We start from the raw sequence: 16,131 nt of genomic DNA on the forward strand, positions 1-16,131 counted from the left end.
ATGAACTAACCTTCACAACCCTCGAGCCGAGTGAGGAGAATATTCTTCTCTCTGCTTCACACACGAGGAAGCAATGGCACAGAAAGGTTAAGTGGGTGCACAGGGTCGCACCCTGTGCAGCAGCAGTGAGTTCTCCTGCAGCTCAGTGCCTCATCCCTACCTGCCTAGCTCATTGCCCTCTCCTTCAGCCCCCGGGGCATCGCTGCTGGCCCCCCACTGTCACTTTGGGGTGTCCCAGCCAAGCTCGGAAATCAATCCCCTAACTTAGCCACAAAACTTTCAGCTGTTAAGAATGGTTCCCCCCAACATCAGTTGCTCTTGTCTACTGAGGACACATGCCTGCCAGAGACTCTGCTCTGCTCTTCACACTGTGACCTGATGCACCTACCCTGTGCTATGTTCTAGCCTTAAGCAGAGGCTCTGCCTTAGGCAGCATTTAGTCATGCTTACAGGAAACTAGACAGAAACAAATTCTTCACAGTTAAGCCTGGGGTTTAGCTCTCGGCTCTGGCACCCAGCTGCAGTGCGAGCAGGGGCAGGTTCACTGTAGCACTGTATAGTTAAGACTTCCACGTATCTGACAAGGAGGATGCTACTGGTTTCCTTTGTACTGGGACCTGAAGAGATTACTGCTGCTGGCAGAGGAATGCAGACCTCTACCTTCTGCCTAGAGCAGGGCTCCTGGTGCCAGAGCAATTATTTAGCAATTGTATTGCTAAAGCTCTGCTGACCACCACTGCTGCCTTTCCCTCCTGCTATCGCCCTCTTCCTCCTTGCCAGGACCCAGCAGAGCTGCACTGCAATTGCATAGAGGCTCTCCCACCTTCCCTTTTCTGCTCCTCCTTGCGGGGGCCAAGCCCAGGGCTTGATGGGCTTCTGCAAAGTCCCTGCCTTAGAGAGAAACCTGGGGGTTAGCATCGGGGATAAGCTGGGTGAGGGGCAGCTGGAATGTAACTTGTGAGGGTTCAGGGAATTCCCCAGAGCAGTGTTTGCTTCCTCCAGAGAGCCTTGACCTGCTGCCCGGAGCAGCGCCTGACCTCAGAGCTTAACTACAGGATGGACGCAGGTCACTGAAGGTAAGACTAGTGAGGCAGTTCTATATACTGCCTCAGCAGTTATATAGGAAGAAAGAGGCAACTGCTGTCAAAAGGAAGTAACCAGCTGTGACAATTGATGAGCTCTGAATGTTTTTGTCATGGACCAAAGAACTTAATGAAATATATATTTTATATTCCAAATGTCTCCTGTTTGCTACAGAACATGCATTCCTCTATTTCTCCATCACCTTGTCTTTTATCACACTGTGGCCCTCTTTAGTCTCTTAGGCTCTTTAGTCTGCTCTCATAGCTGCAAGATAACATTTTGACAAAACTTTCCTGTTTCTAATTTTCCTCCTGTTTCTCCAGGTCCTCCTCTCAGCACTGCCCATTATCCCTTTGTCAGGTGTGGGACCATCCCTCCCTCCCTGCCTCACACACAAGCCCATCCATCAGCTCACATGTGTGAGTGGCAGTTAGACGGCCAGAATGAACATGCCTCCATACTTGAATTACGATCACTGTTACATGTGAGACCATATACTGAGATCACCCCTTGATCAGCACAGATGCAGAAATGCAAAAAGCTCTTCAAGATCCCTCAGTAGCTTGATGATTAGGACTAGATACTACGAGCCCCTGCTGAAGGTGTCACTAACCTGAAGCACCCAAAGTTGCTGCTAGCTTGTCTGAAGCAGATGACTGTCCAGACAAGTCACTGGGCTCACACCTGACTAGCAGCCCCCAGGTCAGAAGGAGTCTTACAGCTTGGGGAATGCTCTAACTTAAGAGACATCTGGGTTAAAAAAGCTGCTCTCCATTGGTTCCTGCTATGGGCAATGTGGGGAAGAGGCAGCTGGACCTCCCAAGCCAGAGCACCCAAGGTACTGCCATCCAAAGGCTGGTTTCCAAGTAGGGGATTGGACTGCAGAACCTCCAGATGTCTCTTCCAACCTAAATTATCCTATGTTCACCTGGAGCAGCTGCTCTCCAGGATCCATGAAGAGAGCAATGACAAATTAGCCACTGCCATTAGACACCTCAAACAAGCCCATGTAAATGCTCTCACTTCCAATATGAACAGCGTGAGGAAATGCAGACAACGACCAAGAAAGACACAACAAAAGCAGCTAGAGAAGGAAAACCCGTGCATGAGAAGCTGATCAGCTTCAAATGCCAGTCCTGTGTGATTCAGAGACTCAAAGGTATTGGCTGTTAGCCTGGTGAGGAGCTGAAATCAGCACGTCCAGACTTCTCAGGGACAGCAGCTGTGCAGTCCAGCCATCGGGAGCTGCAGGACTGCAGCATGCTGGCCAAAGCATGTTCTTCCTTCCATGCTCCACACAGACATCCAGATCCTTAATGTGTTTTGACTCCCTTCAAACCTGAATTTCTGCTGTTGACTACTCAAAAGCTTCATCCAGTAAAAGCCAACAGCAAAAATCTGTAGCTGCTTGGCTCAACCACACTGACAACTCCAGAAAAGCAAAATGGCTATTTTGGGGCTTCAAAGCTTTTGGAAGTAAGCATTTCCTACCTAAGTATTCCTGTTTCTCCTTGGCCAGCTGCAGTCCTTGGGCTTCCAGGCTCTCGATCATGGCTTCTCCCAGCTGGGCATTCTTCCAGGTCCTAGGGAGAGCAGACACAAAGCAGACCGTAAGAGAGCTAAGGGTCCCACAGAGTGAGGCAGGGAACTCAGCCTAGCAGTCTACAGAAGGAATTCGAACACACAAACTCTCATCAGTTAGGACAGTGAGTCTTTAGATTTTTGTCCACAAATGAACTGGAGAAATTTCCTTGACATTCAGTAATTTTTTTCTTTTTCTTTCTTTCTTTCTTTTTTTTTTTTTTTAATACACGAGCAGTACGTCAACACCGCACAGCTATTCAAACTTCTTTTTTCCAGTGTTTTGGAGATTTCTGCACTGAGCTTAGTCTTAAGGGCTCTCCAAAGCAACCCAGCACATGCACAGCCTCCAACTGCAACAGGATCTACCTGGAACCCATCACATGGATCCTGACAGACTTCAGAATTTCCCACTGCCAGCGACATTGCCCTCTGCAGCCTTTCTAGTATTTTGCTGCTGTAGCCACTCTTCCCCTTCAAACATTAACTGGTTATTGACTCCTTCCCACAGCCTTCTATCTTCAGCCTTTCTGGTATCCATCACCCATCCTGGAACCAGTCATTCCCTCCTCTGCCAAACTTGTAAGCCACTAGGATTTACTGTCTGGCCCCACACAGAGTTAAGTGTCTTTCCCTGTAAAAACAATGAAGATAAAACCCAGGCAAGATGCTGGCAAATTGGGAAAGTTAAAGAAAGCAGGCATATTCAAAGAATACCTTGTGCTATTATTGCAGGACCATTGGTCAGAGGATCTCAAGGTCTCTTGAACACATTAATTAAAGCTGTGAAAAAGGCCTGTGGAGCAGATGCCCATTACTGATTGAGCTGATGGACGGGGTAGGCTTTAATACAGATACTAAATACCAAGGACAAGGACACACAAATCAAAAACAGAACCAGAAATGGAGTTTGCTGCTCGCTTCTATTCATGTTCCATTAGAAAAAAATACTTACATAAAATGCATATGTAAAATTCATGCCAGTCTATTTATGTAGATGCACATACAGGAACAGCAATTGCTGCCCAGCAATTTTGCCATCTTTGTTAAATCCTAAGGGAGCATATTAACATTAAATAACTATAAGCCTTCCTGTACCAGGCCTCTTTGTGAGTCATTTGAAATTGTAGCTTTTGGGAAACTGTTCAGTTAGCAACATCTTATAAAACAATTTCAAGGCAACCTGTACTTCGCCTCTTACAAAAGCCAGACAAATTATTAAAAACACATCACTGCAGGGACCAGGCAACAAACAGCTCCAGCAGCCCAAGCACTGCCTTGTGCTCTTTGCAGACAGCTGGGTTTCTTTCCAGCTAATGAGCATCTAGGATATTTCTAAAGTGCAGAGGAAATTAGAACGATAATTAAAAAGGTGATGTTTTGCCCACAGGTAGACATCTTAATCCTGAGTGAGAACATGTGGGTGTGAATGTATTTTTCCACTAACATTCTCCGATACAGGATGAATCTAATGCCAGAGAAACCAACAGCAAACAGCTCAAGGTGGGGCAGGGGGGCACTTCATGGTCCACAGGATGTACGTACTGTGTTACTTGGGGTTTTTTCCCCATTGCCCACCAAGTCTACTTTTAACCAGTGCAAGGAATGCTGCTATGGATATAGAGAGTGTATGTGTACCCCTTTCCTCCCCGCCCACCACCAGCAGCAAAAGCCTCTCTGGGTGGAAAAAGAGCCTGGCCAGCTGGGAGTCAGGGCTCTGCTATTTCCAAAAAGCTTTCAAGATCTGGGAAGTGTGATAAGTCCAAGCCACAACATGTTAGAAGGGTGGAGAGGCCATCAGCTCCCCCTCCACAGTGGATAAGTGGTTTCCCTATCAAGCCACAGAAGGCTTGGAATAGCGCGAAGGGCTGAAGGCATCACTGCGCAGACTGTGATGGTGGAGGTAACAAGCAGTTGTGCAGGCACACACACACCACCTAACCCCAGATTTAAAGAAGCAGTAGACAAAATTGAAACAAAGGAAAGAGGATAGAGGATGCTTCCCATCCTGGTTCAGTTTCCCCTCTTTCCCTTATTTAACAAAACCTCAGTCTATGGGGTTGTGGGGGTTTGGATGTTTTGGAATTTGTAGGTTTTGTGGGGTTTTTGAGGATGGTTTTGTTGTTTGGGGTTTTTTTCCTTTGGTTGGTTTTAAATAATTAGAGAGGCTGTAGGATGATCACAAACTCTAAGTGCTGCAGTTCCATCAGCAGCACAACCTCCATCTAGAAACAACAGGGCACTAAAGCAGCTTACCTAGAAGATTTCAGCTGTGTACTTCTAGCTTTCCTATTTGTTGCAGATCAGTTTACTGGCCCAGGCTGTGCCTTTCTGGCTGCTACCTAGCTCCCAGCCTGACCCTGCTGACATGAATCACACAACCTGTGCTTTTCCTCACACACAGGCTTATCATCAGCACTGATTCGGCCGGCGCTGAGGCTGCATTGCTCCCCTCCTCTGATGCAAGAACAGAAGCAGGAAGGGAAGGGAAGGGGTCTCAGGCAGATTTCAGCTAGGTGCACGTAGTCTGCTGTATGATAGTAGCCACTGTCTAGCTCCCGTTTTAAACACTGGTGCTGGAATATAGAAGCAAGGACTAAAGAAAATGCTGGCTCTGTGAAGCAGCCACACAGGGCTTGCTTGTGAGACCTCTCCTAAGCTATGCAGCTACACTCCTTCCATCCCATACACACCTGAAAGATCAATTTGGCCCCCAGATTATTGTCCTCTGCAACAGTCGAGTGAATTGGTGAAGATGAGTGCAGACCTGTGCTATTGAACAAAAAACTTTGAATTACCTAAGGGCTAAATCTGGGTCCCTCCTCCACTGCAGTGTCCAAGCCTGCTTGTGCCGAGTGGGTGACAGGACTCTGCCTTGGGTCTTGTGCCCCCTGGGGCTCATGAAGCATTAATGGACAGCTTTGTGTTGCAGTTCATGCAGTACCATGGAGCCAGCAGCTTGCTCCAGCACCGAAGCAGCAGTGCAGAGCTTGGCTTGGGCTGATCCACCGTATCACTGCATTCCCCTTTCATTGCAAATGGACGTTTTCAGCCTTGCAGCATTGGAATCAGCTGAGACACTGCCTTTACCGTGCACACACTGGTATCACAAATTAAACTTGTCTGAAAGAGTGGCTTTTATCCCTGCAGTCGCAAGAGACCACATAAACACATGGTAGTGCAGAAGGAAGGGCAGAGCAAAGCCTCATTGCTTCAAGCCTTGTAGCTGAGTAGTAGGCTCTGCTCTGCAGGCCCTGGAAGTTCCTACCTGGCTTGGGGAAATCAAATCCCTGTTTAAGTGTTACCTCTTCCTGCACCCTCTGAGAGGAACCTGCTGTGGTTTTGCAGGACGGCTGCTCACTGTACTGTCAGGCTCCTGCGTGCTGAGGGATTGCAGAGCTGGTGGCCGACAAACTGCTAACCCCTCCAGAGCTGTCAGCGGGCTGTGAACGCAGTGTTTTACACATGCAGTGATCAAATCCTCTCACCCCTGTCAGTGGGCTGGAAATGCTTTGCTAACACCTCTTCCCCGGGGATTTAGCCTGGCTCCGTATTTCAGAATTAAACTGTCTTGAGAGGCCAAGCCTTGCTGCAGCACGGCCTGAGCGCCCAGGCGGAAGGGATGCACACGCCACAGCCACACGATTGCTGCAGGGCAGTCACCGACATCTCGGCATGACCAGTACTGCTCAGGGGAGCAGAGAGGGGCTGGTGAGGTCCCTGCTCAGCAGCAGCACATAGATCCGCATGGACAGCTGCTCACTAGCTTTGTGCGTGGCCTGTCCTGCTCTTACCTTACCCCAAATTCATATATTTGCAGTGTAGGGAGGTATTCTGACCCCCACCTTTGTCAAGCCCACGCACTTTGCTTCCCAGACAAAATGGACCAGGAGACCTCCCGTTCAGTCCCAGGTCCCACCTCTCTGAGGCAAGAGAGAAGGACAGCAGATGCCACTTGGTGTGTCAGCATTTGACAGATAGCAGCCCGGGATTGTTAACAAAGAGTCATACCGTGTACGGCACGGCACACCGGGGTAGGAAGCTTTGTGTTAGCTTTAGGGCATTTGCATTTAGGGAAAGAATTGGTCCAGGAGGCAAGTGAAGGTCTTGCTAGTCTTGGGGAGCTTGTCTGCCTCCCCATAGTCGTCCTAGCCAGGCTTCTGCCTCTTTATCCTTTACACATCTATGGAGCAGATCAAAGAGAATAAGGAATAGAAAGAAGCTTACACTTTTCCAGACTCCTGTAGCATCTCCAGCCACTGAGCCTGCTCAAACTCTGATTCAGCTGCTAGAACAATGTTACCCTAGAAGAGGGGAGGGAAGGGGAAAAAAACTGGGATTAGAGAGGCTGGTGCCTCACACCTCTGTGTACTGGAGGCACAAACTGGACACAGCTAGCACAGCTATGGCAGGAGGAGAGCCCACTGCAGGCTGCCACCTCCGCAGGAGGCACCGTGTGGGAGCAAACATGACCCAAGCCTACCACACATTGGAAAAAGATGTGCACAACAAGCAGTCATGGTAGGAATAAAGTGATAGGGCAACGTGAGTTCCAGGGCTCCTGAATATCTGTCTACTGGTCTGTTAGTGTCATAAGACCTGCTGCCAGAACAAACAAGTTTCCTTGTTGGTTGTCAAAGCAGGAACAGCAGCAAAGCCTTGAGAGGTCTCGGGATGCTAAGACACCCTCTCTCAGGATAGTCTGCCCAGAGACAGTGGGCATAACCTGGTGGGGTGGGGAGGACTGCCAATCCAGCTCTGCTCATCAGCAGTAAAGTGTTTTGTGGTGTTTGGGTTTTTCTGAGAGGAAAAGAAGTCTACTTACATGGAAGTCTTCATGCGAGATCCTTATGGCATAAGGCATATTGGGCTCTTCTCTGGGCTCCACGATGCAGCCTCCCAGGGGTATGACACCCTGGGGATAAACCAGAGTGCTCCAATCAGTCAGCAAAGTCAAATATAACCATTACCCAACGAGGAGCTGAGCTTTCACCCTTGGTCACTTGTGGACTCCTGCCCTGCCTTGGCTATGCTAGGAGGGGCAATACAAACAGTTCCTGAAAAGCAGCAGGACTACCACCACCACCAGGAGAACACCAAGTGGTGTCTGAAACGGGGTAAATGTGACTCTTCTGCATTCAGCTTGGAGGGCAGGCTGCTAGCTGGAACATGGAAGTTGGACCCCTTATTAAAGAAGAGATAGTCTCCCAACAGGGCAGACATTGGAGATTCACCGTCTGGTACCATGAAGGAAGTTGTGCATCCATGAAAGTCACCACCAGTAGGTCAACACCCTACATGTGCTGCATGGGGGTGGATGGGTGGCCAGCTGCCCCTAACCAGGCTGGGTGAAGTCAGTACCTTTGGAAGTACACACGCTTCATCAGCCTCCAGTGAGCAGAGGATAAAAGCAGACTTGGAGTACAGGGTCTCCACTGTGCGAGCTCCTGGCAGCAGAGCTATGGAGGCTGCTTCTCATGGCTGAGGGCACCTGGGTTAGCAGGGGCTGGCTGTAACAGCTTACAAGTGCAAGTACAGGTTAGGAACAAGCAGCAACCAATGCTGTTAGCCCCACCACTGGCTTTGCCAACACTATTCTCGTAGCCACGAGGTTAGTTGATTTAGAAGATCATGAAAACAAGGGAGTCCGTATACTAACCGGTAAAAAAAAAAATATTAATGTACCTTCTGAATCATTAAGGAGCCTGAAGAGGTACTGAAATTGTTCTTGTTCTTATTTGAGGCTTCCCTGGATCTGTGCAGTTTGTGACCTACCTCTTCTTCACTTGCTGGGCCCCTGGAGGCGGGGAGCTAGGAACAGAATAATGCCCTCTCCCATGCAAACACTGCTCACCTTGGGGTGGATATTGAAGTATTTATTGCTTTCAAAATTTCTCTTCTCACTCTCAGCATAGTAGAGCAGGAAACTTTCCTTAATGATGAAGAACCTTTAAGAGAAATGAAATAAGTTCTGCTAGTACAGAGGCTGCAGTTCACAGCACAAGAATATCTCCACCTAACTAAAGCTGCTCTCTGAGCAGCAGAGTTTAGGATTAGAGGGGAATAGTAAGGTGAGGTGCCTCACTTCTGGTCACAGCCCAGAGCTAGAACTTGGCACTCGGATTTAAGCACAAGTGCTTTGTGCTTGCAGTTTACCACAACACGCACACACCAGTCTGGAAGGCAAACTATAGCACCATTTACTCACGGGGGAATGGGGTGGTGAGTCTGTGTCCAAGCACAGCCAAAGCCTTCAGCATCTTGACCTGTGCACGCTCTACCTAGTCCAAGTGTTGGATTCAATGTATTGGAAAGAGAGCAGCTTCTTTTTTTAAGGGTCCCTCTCACACGGGCTAAGAGCAGCTACAAGCTTTTTTTTGCAGTCCCTCTTTCCTCGCACCTCAGCATAAGCCAGAAGGCAAGTGTTTCCACTGTAACACCAAGTCATATGGCAGGGAGAGTCACAGGCTGGCATCCCCCAAGGACTCTCAAGGCAAAAAATTGGCCACGAGAACACTCAGAAGCAGAAATAAAGTTTAGAGGTATTGTTAAGCAGAGTTCTTGGCAAAGTCTCCTGTCAATGACCTTTGTAAACACAAAGGAAATTGAATATTTTTTTTCATATATGCATCACACTAAAATGTGCCTTGTTCTGCTCAGTTAACCTAAGGTATGCTCTGATGAACACTGCATAGTAGCCACAAAATACCACAGCTTCTGTAAAACATGCCTTTAATTTACTGGAGCTTGTCCTCAAAACCGTGATTAAAGGAGTGCCACTTTTAGCTTATTTGCAAGTTCAAAATGCCCCTGGGAGAGTCCCTCTTCTCTTCAAAAATTAAGGTCGCACTACCCTGCAGGCAGTGGTACAGAAGAGAGAGATCTGTTACAGCTTAAACTCGGCCTGAATCTCTGCAGCACTCAAAGATACTGAAGAGCAGCTGAAAAAATGGGGACAAGTTTAGTAGGGAAGTTTCAAAGGAGTAAATGACAACGAAAATATATTGCACTGCTCTGTACATATTTTCTGATATGAGAAAAGAGGGATTTGGAAAGAAAGTGAAAGGCAATAAGCTAAAAATTAATAAAGAATGCCTTTTTACACTGCACAAAACACTGCTGTATGTATAATTTTCAGGTGGTCTCAAGGACCACAGCTCATGAGGAATCTGGAAAGGATAAGGCATTTCTGTGAGGAATGAGAACACACCAGGGAAACCTTCCTGCTTCTGGGCAGAAAGCCTCCACTGAAAGGGATCAGGAAGAGCCTTTCCTGGGCAGCACTTTCCAGTTGTGCAACCTGGGGATTCCTGCACCCTCCTCTGAAGCCACTGTTAGCGGTGGGCTATGGGCTGAGAGGTCTGATCTGCAGGAGCAATTGTAATACCTCCACCCCAGCCCTCTCCTGGAGCAGAGAGCCTGTCCGATGGAGCCAAGCGCTGCCTCCAGCACAGACAAGCACAGCAATTTGGTAACCAGCTTGGTTCCTAAAGCTAAAAAAAAAAAAAAAAAGGAGTCAAAAAGCTGGCAGAGAATTATCCTTATAATATATATAATTATAATATATTATATTAGTCATCATCATCATTACTATACTTGGCAGAAAGCTTTACCGCTTCCACCAGCTCCTACTTCTTTCTTTTCTGCTGTGCCTCTGGCAACACAGATGAAATTGCCATGTGCCATAGAAACATGAGCCGTGGGCTCACAGAGGGGCCAAAAAACACAGAACAAAGCTAAACTTCTGAGTGCCTGCAGCAAGTCTGAGCTCTGGACCTACTGTGTGCCTGCTCCAAAATGCTTAAAATTGACAGTCATTGAACATGCGCGTATTTACATCCAGAAATCTTTAGAATGTACAAACACCAGCGGCCACTATTGTGCACCAAATTTTTTCTTCTCCTTTCCCACTCCTCTGTACTTGTTCAAGTTGACATCAGAGGTGGGGAGAAGCAGCCAGCTTGCTTCCTCAGCAGGACACTGTCTTCCCATTTGATACTCCAGGAACATCATGGTTGACTGCCTAACCTTGCCTCTTGTTCCTGACCACAGCCTGGCAAAGCCTCTCTAAGCAGAACAGCATGACTCGATGCAAAAATCAGTCTTCTGCACTGGGGTCATTTAGTTGCTAGAGGACAAAAAGGTGCTCATTTGCACTGCAGCCTGTCCAGAAAGCTATCTGAGTAGGAACAGTTCACCTTCTACCTTCCACCCAGGGGACCATCTCCCTTCCAGCCTGAGCTCGTGTCCCAGTGCACCTCCCAGAGGAGCTGCATCTAATGTCCCCTCAGCTGGCAAAGCAATGCTGACCCCACCTGTGCTGGCTGCTCATGCCCTCTCTGTATGATTCTAAGAGGTACCTAAGATGGATAGGGAGATGGACAGCCCATGGGCCCAACTTGCTTTCCCCGTGATGGGAACATCCATCCTAAATCACCAGCATCACAGGTCAGGGATCAGAACAGTTTCCTCATGACAGTAGTCAGGGATGGGAAGAAGCAGAGAAGGTGAGGGGCTGTACTACTCACACAGCTTTGAGACACTAGCCCATTTACCAGATGTATTAGGGACATCTCTGTGGGACATGTTAACTGATAGAGTGGATTCATCAAGGTCTCACCTCTGTGTGAAACAAGGATTGATATATTTTCAGATACATCTGCATTAATGGCAAAGGCAGCCGTGGCCCCTGCAGCAGGCTGGCAAGGCAAACATCAGAGACCTCCACAGAGCAGACAGGTCTTGTTTCTGGTTCCTCCTATCCACATCACTTCTGTGAGCAGCAGCCTTGTGCTGTTTCATTTTTCCTCCCACCTCTGATCACTGACTCTGTAAAAAAGTTTCCTTCAGAGTAGATGCATCTTCACTTTGTGTCTCTAATGCTTAGTTCAACAAGGACTTTTTTTTTTTTTTTTTTTTTTTTTTTAAGAGGGATGTGTTACCTCATCTGCACAATAAGTACAGAAATAACATCTTTAAAGAACAATCCTGCCTGGTCTATGGCCTGGGCTTGGTCCAGTGGGCCAGAGTGAACCAGATACTGTGGGCACAAATATGAAACTAAGGAAAAAACACACACCACGTGAAATGGAGAAAGGCTATTCGTCACTTTTAACAGCCTTTTCAGTCTGAACATCCTTAAGAAACATTTGTAGGACAGGTAAAGATACTGATCTTTAACTATGTGTGATTTTTAATCTAAATGTTAACACCCAGTTAAAGCCAGGCTTTAGTTTGTTTCGTACATACATTTTTGTCTGCTCAGTTCTCTTGATAATCCCCATATTATAGATTACACTCCAGTGGAAAACAAACCAAAACAAAAACAAGAACAAAGCACAGCACAGATCTCTGAGAATTGATGTGCCTCTGGCAGATTAATGAAATTTTAGATCCCTGACCTCACAGATACGGAGAGAATCTGTGGGGATTTGGAATGAAAAATGCACAAAATAAGAATTGAAAAAATAACAACAAAACTCCACAGCAAATTATGAAGGAAAACCATTGAAAGTCTAGTTAGCTGACGGACATAACATATTTATGCTCAGCTCATATTCCCTCATCTATTCTTACCTGGAAGGCAAGACCTAAACAGCCAAGATCACTGCTTTCACTTTGACTTTCAGTACAAAGTCTCCATACTACAATACAAGGGTGTTTGATGCAGCACAGTGGAAAAAGGAATGAAGTGAAGGAGTAGAGTTGCGAGACTCAAAAGCAAGTTGAAGTTCGAAGCAGCAGCCAGATGAGTAAGAGCAGAAAGGGAAAAAATGCCCAAGGGAAAATGGAGAGAGACACCCAGTTAGGACTGGGACAGTGGGGCTGGACACCTATCTGAAATTAGGCACAGATGGGCCAGCAGAAGAAAAAGGGAGTGCTGGAAAAGCAGGGAAAGACTTTGAATCCAAACAAGAACCGAAAAAAAAAGAGATTTAAAAACAGAGTGGCATTCAAAGAGCCTGGGGAGAAGCACTGAGGATGAGAGAGGTGAGAAGACCTGGTACAACCACACACCCTCCACGTGCAGCACCAGTAATACAAGAGCCATTCATGCGTCAACTCCTTTGGGTCACCCATCCCCTGTCACTAGATCCTGCACTAAGAAACCACTGAAACCACACTGTAATTAAATGGAAAGAGCAGAGGAACAGCTAGAGAATGACTTGGATGGAAAGCCAGAGATGTGATCTGCCGGGATTAGACACAACAGGTTTATACTGGAGAGGTAGAGATACCTGATTGCTGGGGATAAAGTGCGCTCTGTGTCAGAGGGCTAAGGAGATTAAAACTAACTAAAACTTCGTAAAAGTTTTTGAAGTGACAATAGCCCATATTAAGTATTTACACCGTAAAACTGCAGCAGTCTCACTGGTCCTTCCTTCCAACAGTGGTTTTCCGGGCACCAGTCCAGGAGAACAGGCAGCAAATCCCAGCTGCTAGGTGAGCTCACTTCTTTCTCCTTGGGGACAGCTCAGGAAAACAACGGGCAAATGCTCTTTATCAGCATGTCAGCTCAGAGACTGCAGTACCTGTCCCTTACTCGTCCTCTCCTGACAGCTCCAGGCTTGCCTGCCTGTCTCCTGCCCCGGCACCTAGCAGTTGGTCTCCAGCCGGGCAGGAGTGGGAAGAGGTGGATGCTTCCTGACAGCGACCAAGTGGGAAGCTCACAAGGACAAGAAGGAAGCACACGGTCTGCTCGACTCGCAGCTCTCGCTGCCCCTGTGCCACACACACCGCCCTGCAGCTGCGTGCTCTCGAGTTCTTTCAGAGTGGAAAAACAGTCCTAACCAATTATCCTTTCCATCTGTCCTGTGACCACATCCAGCGACCACTGGTAGCCACTCTGCTGGAAAACAACGTTACGTGCGTGCTTTGCAGTGCCACAGCCAGGACTGGTCCAAGAAAGAAGTTTCTCTCTTAACTGGGCTGTTTCCCTCCTTCCAGCAGCAACCTGGCATCTCTGATGGATTTACTCTGAGGTATAAGCATATTTTGTGGGTTGGTTTTTTTTCTACTTTATTCAATTCCTCATGTTCCACCTTGCTCTTCTGGCTCTGGCTGACCACTGAGCAGATGGCCTCCTTGAACTGTCCCACTTAGCCCCAAAGTCTCACACCTGAATGGTCACGGTCAGCTTAGAGCCTGGCATTTCTATATGGGGCTGGGATTGTTCTCAGTAGAGAAGGATGTGTCACTTCCTACCTGCAAAGCTACCGTGCTCCCTCCACGCCACATCCAGGGCAGGTACGTACCTTGTCCGCTTCACTCCAGACTCCGTGTGAGGCTGATGCTGTTACCAGTACAACTTTTGTAGTAGGGAAGAAACTAAACTGTTTGTTGTTAATTAGAAGGAAAAATGGGGTGCAGTTTGGTGGCCAGAAGAGCACCATAAGTCAAGGACTAAGAACATGACTTTCCAAAGCCACTCCAGCAGTGACCCAAGCTTAGACTGGTCAAAACCTCCAGTAAACTCAGAAGTGTCTCTCTTGGAAGTATATCACTTTACAAGGGAAAAAAATTCACGTTGGAAATAGAACTTCTTCTCTTGGAGGGATAGGAGCTAGGATGCTGCTAATGGCATTTCAAAAATCAAGCTCTATGAGGCAGCATGCTCAGACGCCAGCCCTGACAGGTCCATCCATGCTGGTCCAGTGCCAGCAGCCCCTAGCCCACCCTCGGTCAGCACAGCGCACAAATGCTGCGGCTGCAGGACAGACCATGGCGCGGGCAGGGCAAAGGGCTGAAAGTGCTCCAGACAGCTGCCTCGTGGCAAGTCTTGCTGTTCTCACAGCTGCCATCAGATGCCAGCCCTGACTAAAACAAGGCTATGCCATCCCTCTGCTCCCCGCAAAACCTCGACTGCTGAGAAATCCCCAAACCTGGGATTTCAATCACCAAAGCACCGTGCCTGGATTTTTTATCTAGATCCATTATCCAGCCAGCCTCCATCCCTCCCTTAAACACTTGCTTTTTTTTCTCAGTGTCCCCAGCAGCACTGTTGCTACAGCCAAATGAATGGGACCAAGCCAGTAACTATTTTGAATCTCTTAACAGCCACGCAGACCCATCTGCATGTCTGATGGCCTGATGTGATCAACCCTCCTGTTACATGCTGGTTTCTCTCCCGTAGCTTGGAAAGGCTTTCCTCAGAACAGGGAGTAGTACACTATGGTCCAGTTCAAGACTTCAGTACAAAATCTACATTGCTTAGAGATCAGATCCTCAACTGTATCTAGCAATAGTCAGTTATTTCTCTTAATTTAACTGGACTGGGAAACATCTTTTCATAAACTCATGCACTTGACCAGCTACATCTTGCTGCACATGGCAGGTAGGTGAGGGGGAATGGATGAATTGCTCCTTATCCCCCCATAATGATTGACAAAAAAAATCTTGCATGTGAAAAATCTTCACAGCAAATCTCTCTTGGGATTAAAAAAATATCTTACCACTCCTTCTGTTCCAGTCTTTTTACTCCAGAAATCCCTTCCTTCCAAACCCTACAGATTCCCTGTGGTCACCTCCCAGTGACCTGTCTCTGGTCACCCTGGACCCTCAGCTGCCACACTTGCAGCTATCCTTCCACATCATCCCTGCCCCACAGTCACTTCCCCAGCTCTTCCCACCTACTATCACTAAAATATTTACCACTTGCTGAAGATGGGGATGACTTCTAGGAATAGAACAGCACTAAATAAATAATGACAGAGAGCACAGAGATGGGCCATTTGCCTGCAAGAAATTTTTATTAGGAAGCAGAAAGCCTTTTAAGAAAATCCACTCCAATGCAAATTACTTTCCCCTTCGTTATTGTGTCCACTTCTTTTCCGTAACAGTCACGTGAATTTCCAGACATAATTCATTTAAATATCAAAGTTTGGGAGCTAAGTAGGTAGTAACAGGTTTTTTTGAGGGGGGAGGCCATGGAGGAATACATAATAAAACCTGCACACAGGTCAAAGATTGCTACAAACAAAACTGCTTTCCAAGCAACGTTTAGCTATTTTTCAGGACATGCCACTTTCATGGGTTTAAATTGGACAGCACTGTGTTTACTACACATAGCAAACCCAGGAACACTGGGGTTAGAAATGAATTTGTTGTGTTGTGTCTACATTGCAGACTGCAGCAAAAAGGTACCCACAAAAGGGAAGTACCAGAGGTAGCCAACAGACATTGCTTGTGTGCAAGTTGATTTATTCTTCCAAAAAGCCTTGAGACACGCTGTGCTACAAAGGCTACAAAACTGACTTTCAGGCTTCCTGTGCTGCCTTTTGTTTATGACTCATTTGTGCCTTTCCCCAGTGGAAGGCTAAAGGAGAAAACAATATCACTTTGCTTTCCTGGCAGACTTCTTCACCTACAGATATCAAACTAGTAAAGGTGGGTAAGTGCTGCTACCCTTTTATAGATCATGACAACAAATCCTGACTCACAAAACATATCTCTGGCAGTAGTAGGGTG

The 16,131-nt window shown here is 47.2% G+C and overlaps 1 protein-coding gene across 3 annotated transcripts in view; it reads right to left on the bottom strand.

Moving 5' to 3' along the window:
• PLEKHD1 (pleckstrin homology and coiled-coil domain containing D1) overlaps positions 1-16,131 on the bottom strand; it is a 36,242-nt gene that overhangs the window by 12,320 nt on the left and 7,791 nt on the right. For all 3 annotated transcript variants that reach the window (XM_040601334.1, XM_040601335.1, XM_040601336.1), the window contains exons 2-5: positions 8,519-8,612; positions 7,490-7,579; positions 6,892-6,968; positions 2,575-2,666 (exon numbers count right to left, since the gene is read on the bottom strand). In XM_040601334.1, the coding sequence (XP_040457268.1) occupies positions 2,575-2,666; positions 6,892-6,968; positions 7,490-7,579; positions 8,519-8,612 (353 nt within the window). The remainder of the gene's footprint in view (positions 1-2,574; positions 2,667-6,891; positions 6,969-7,489; positions 7,580-8,518; positions 8,613-16,131) is intronic.

The sequence above is a fragment of the Falco naumanni genome, chromosome 7, assembly GCF_017639655.2.
Source record: "Falco naumanni isolate bFalNau1 chromosome 7, bFalNau1.pat, whole genome shotgun sequence".
NCBI lineage: Eukaryota > Metazoa > Chordata > Aves > Falconiformes > Falconidae > Falco > Falco naumanni.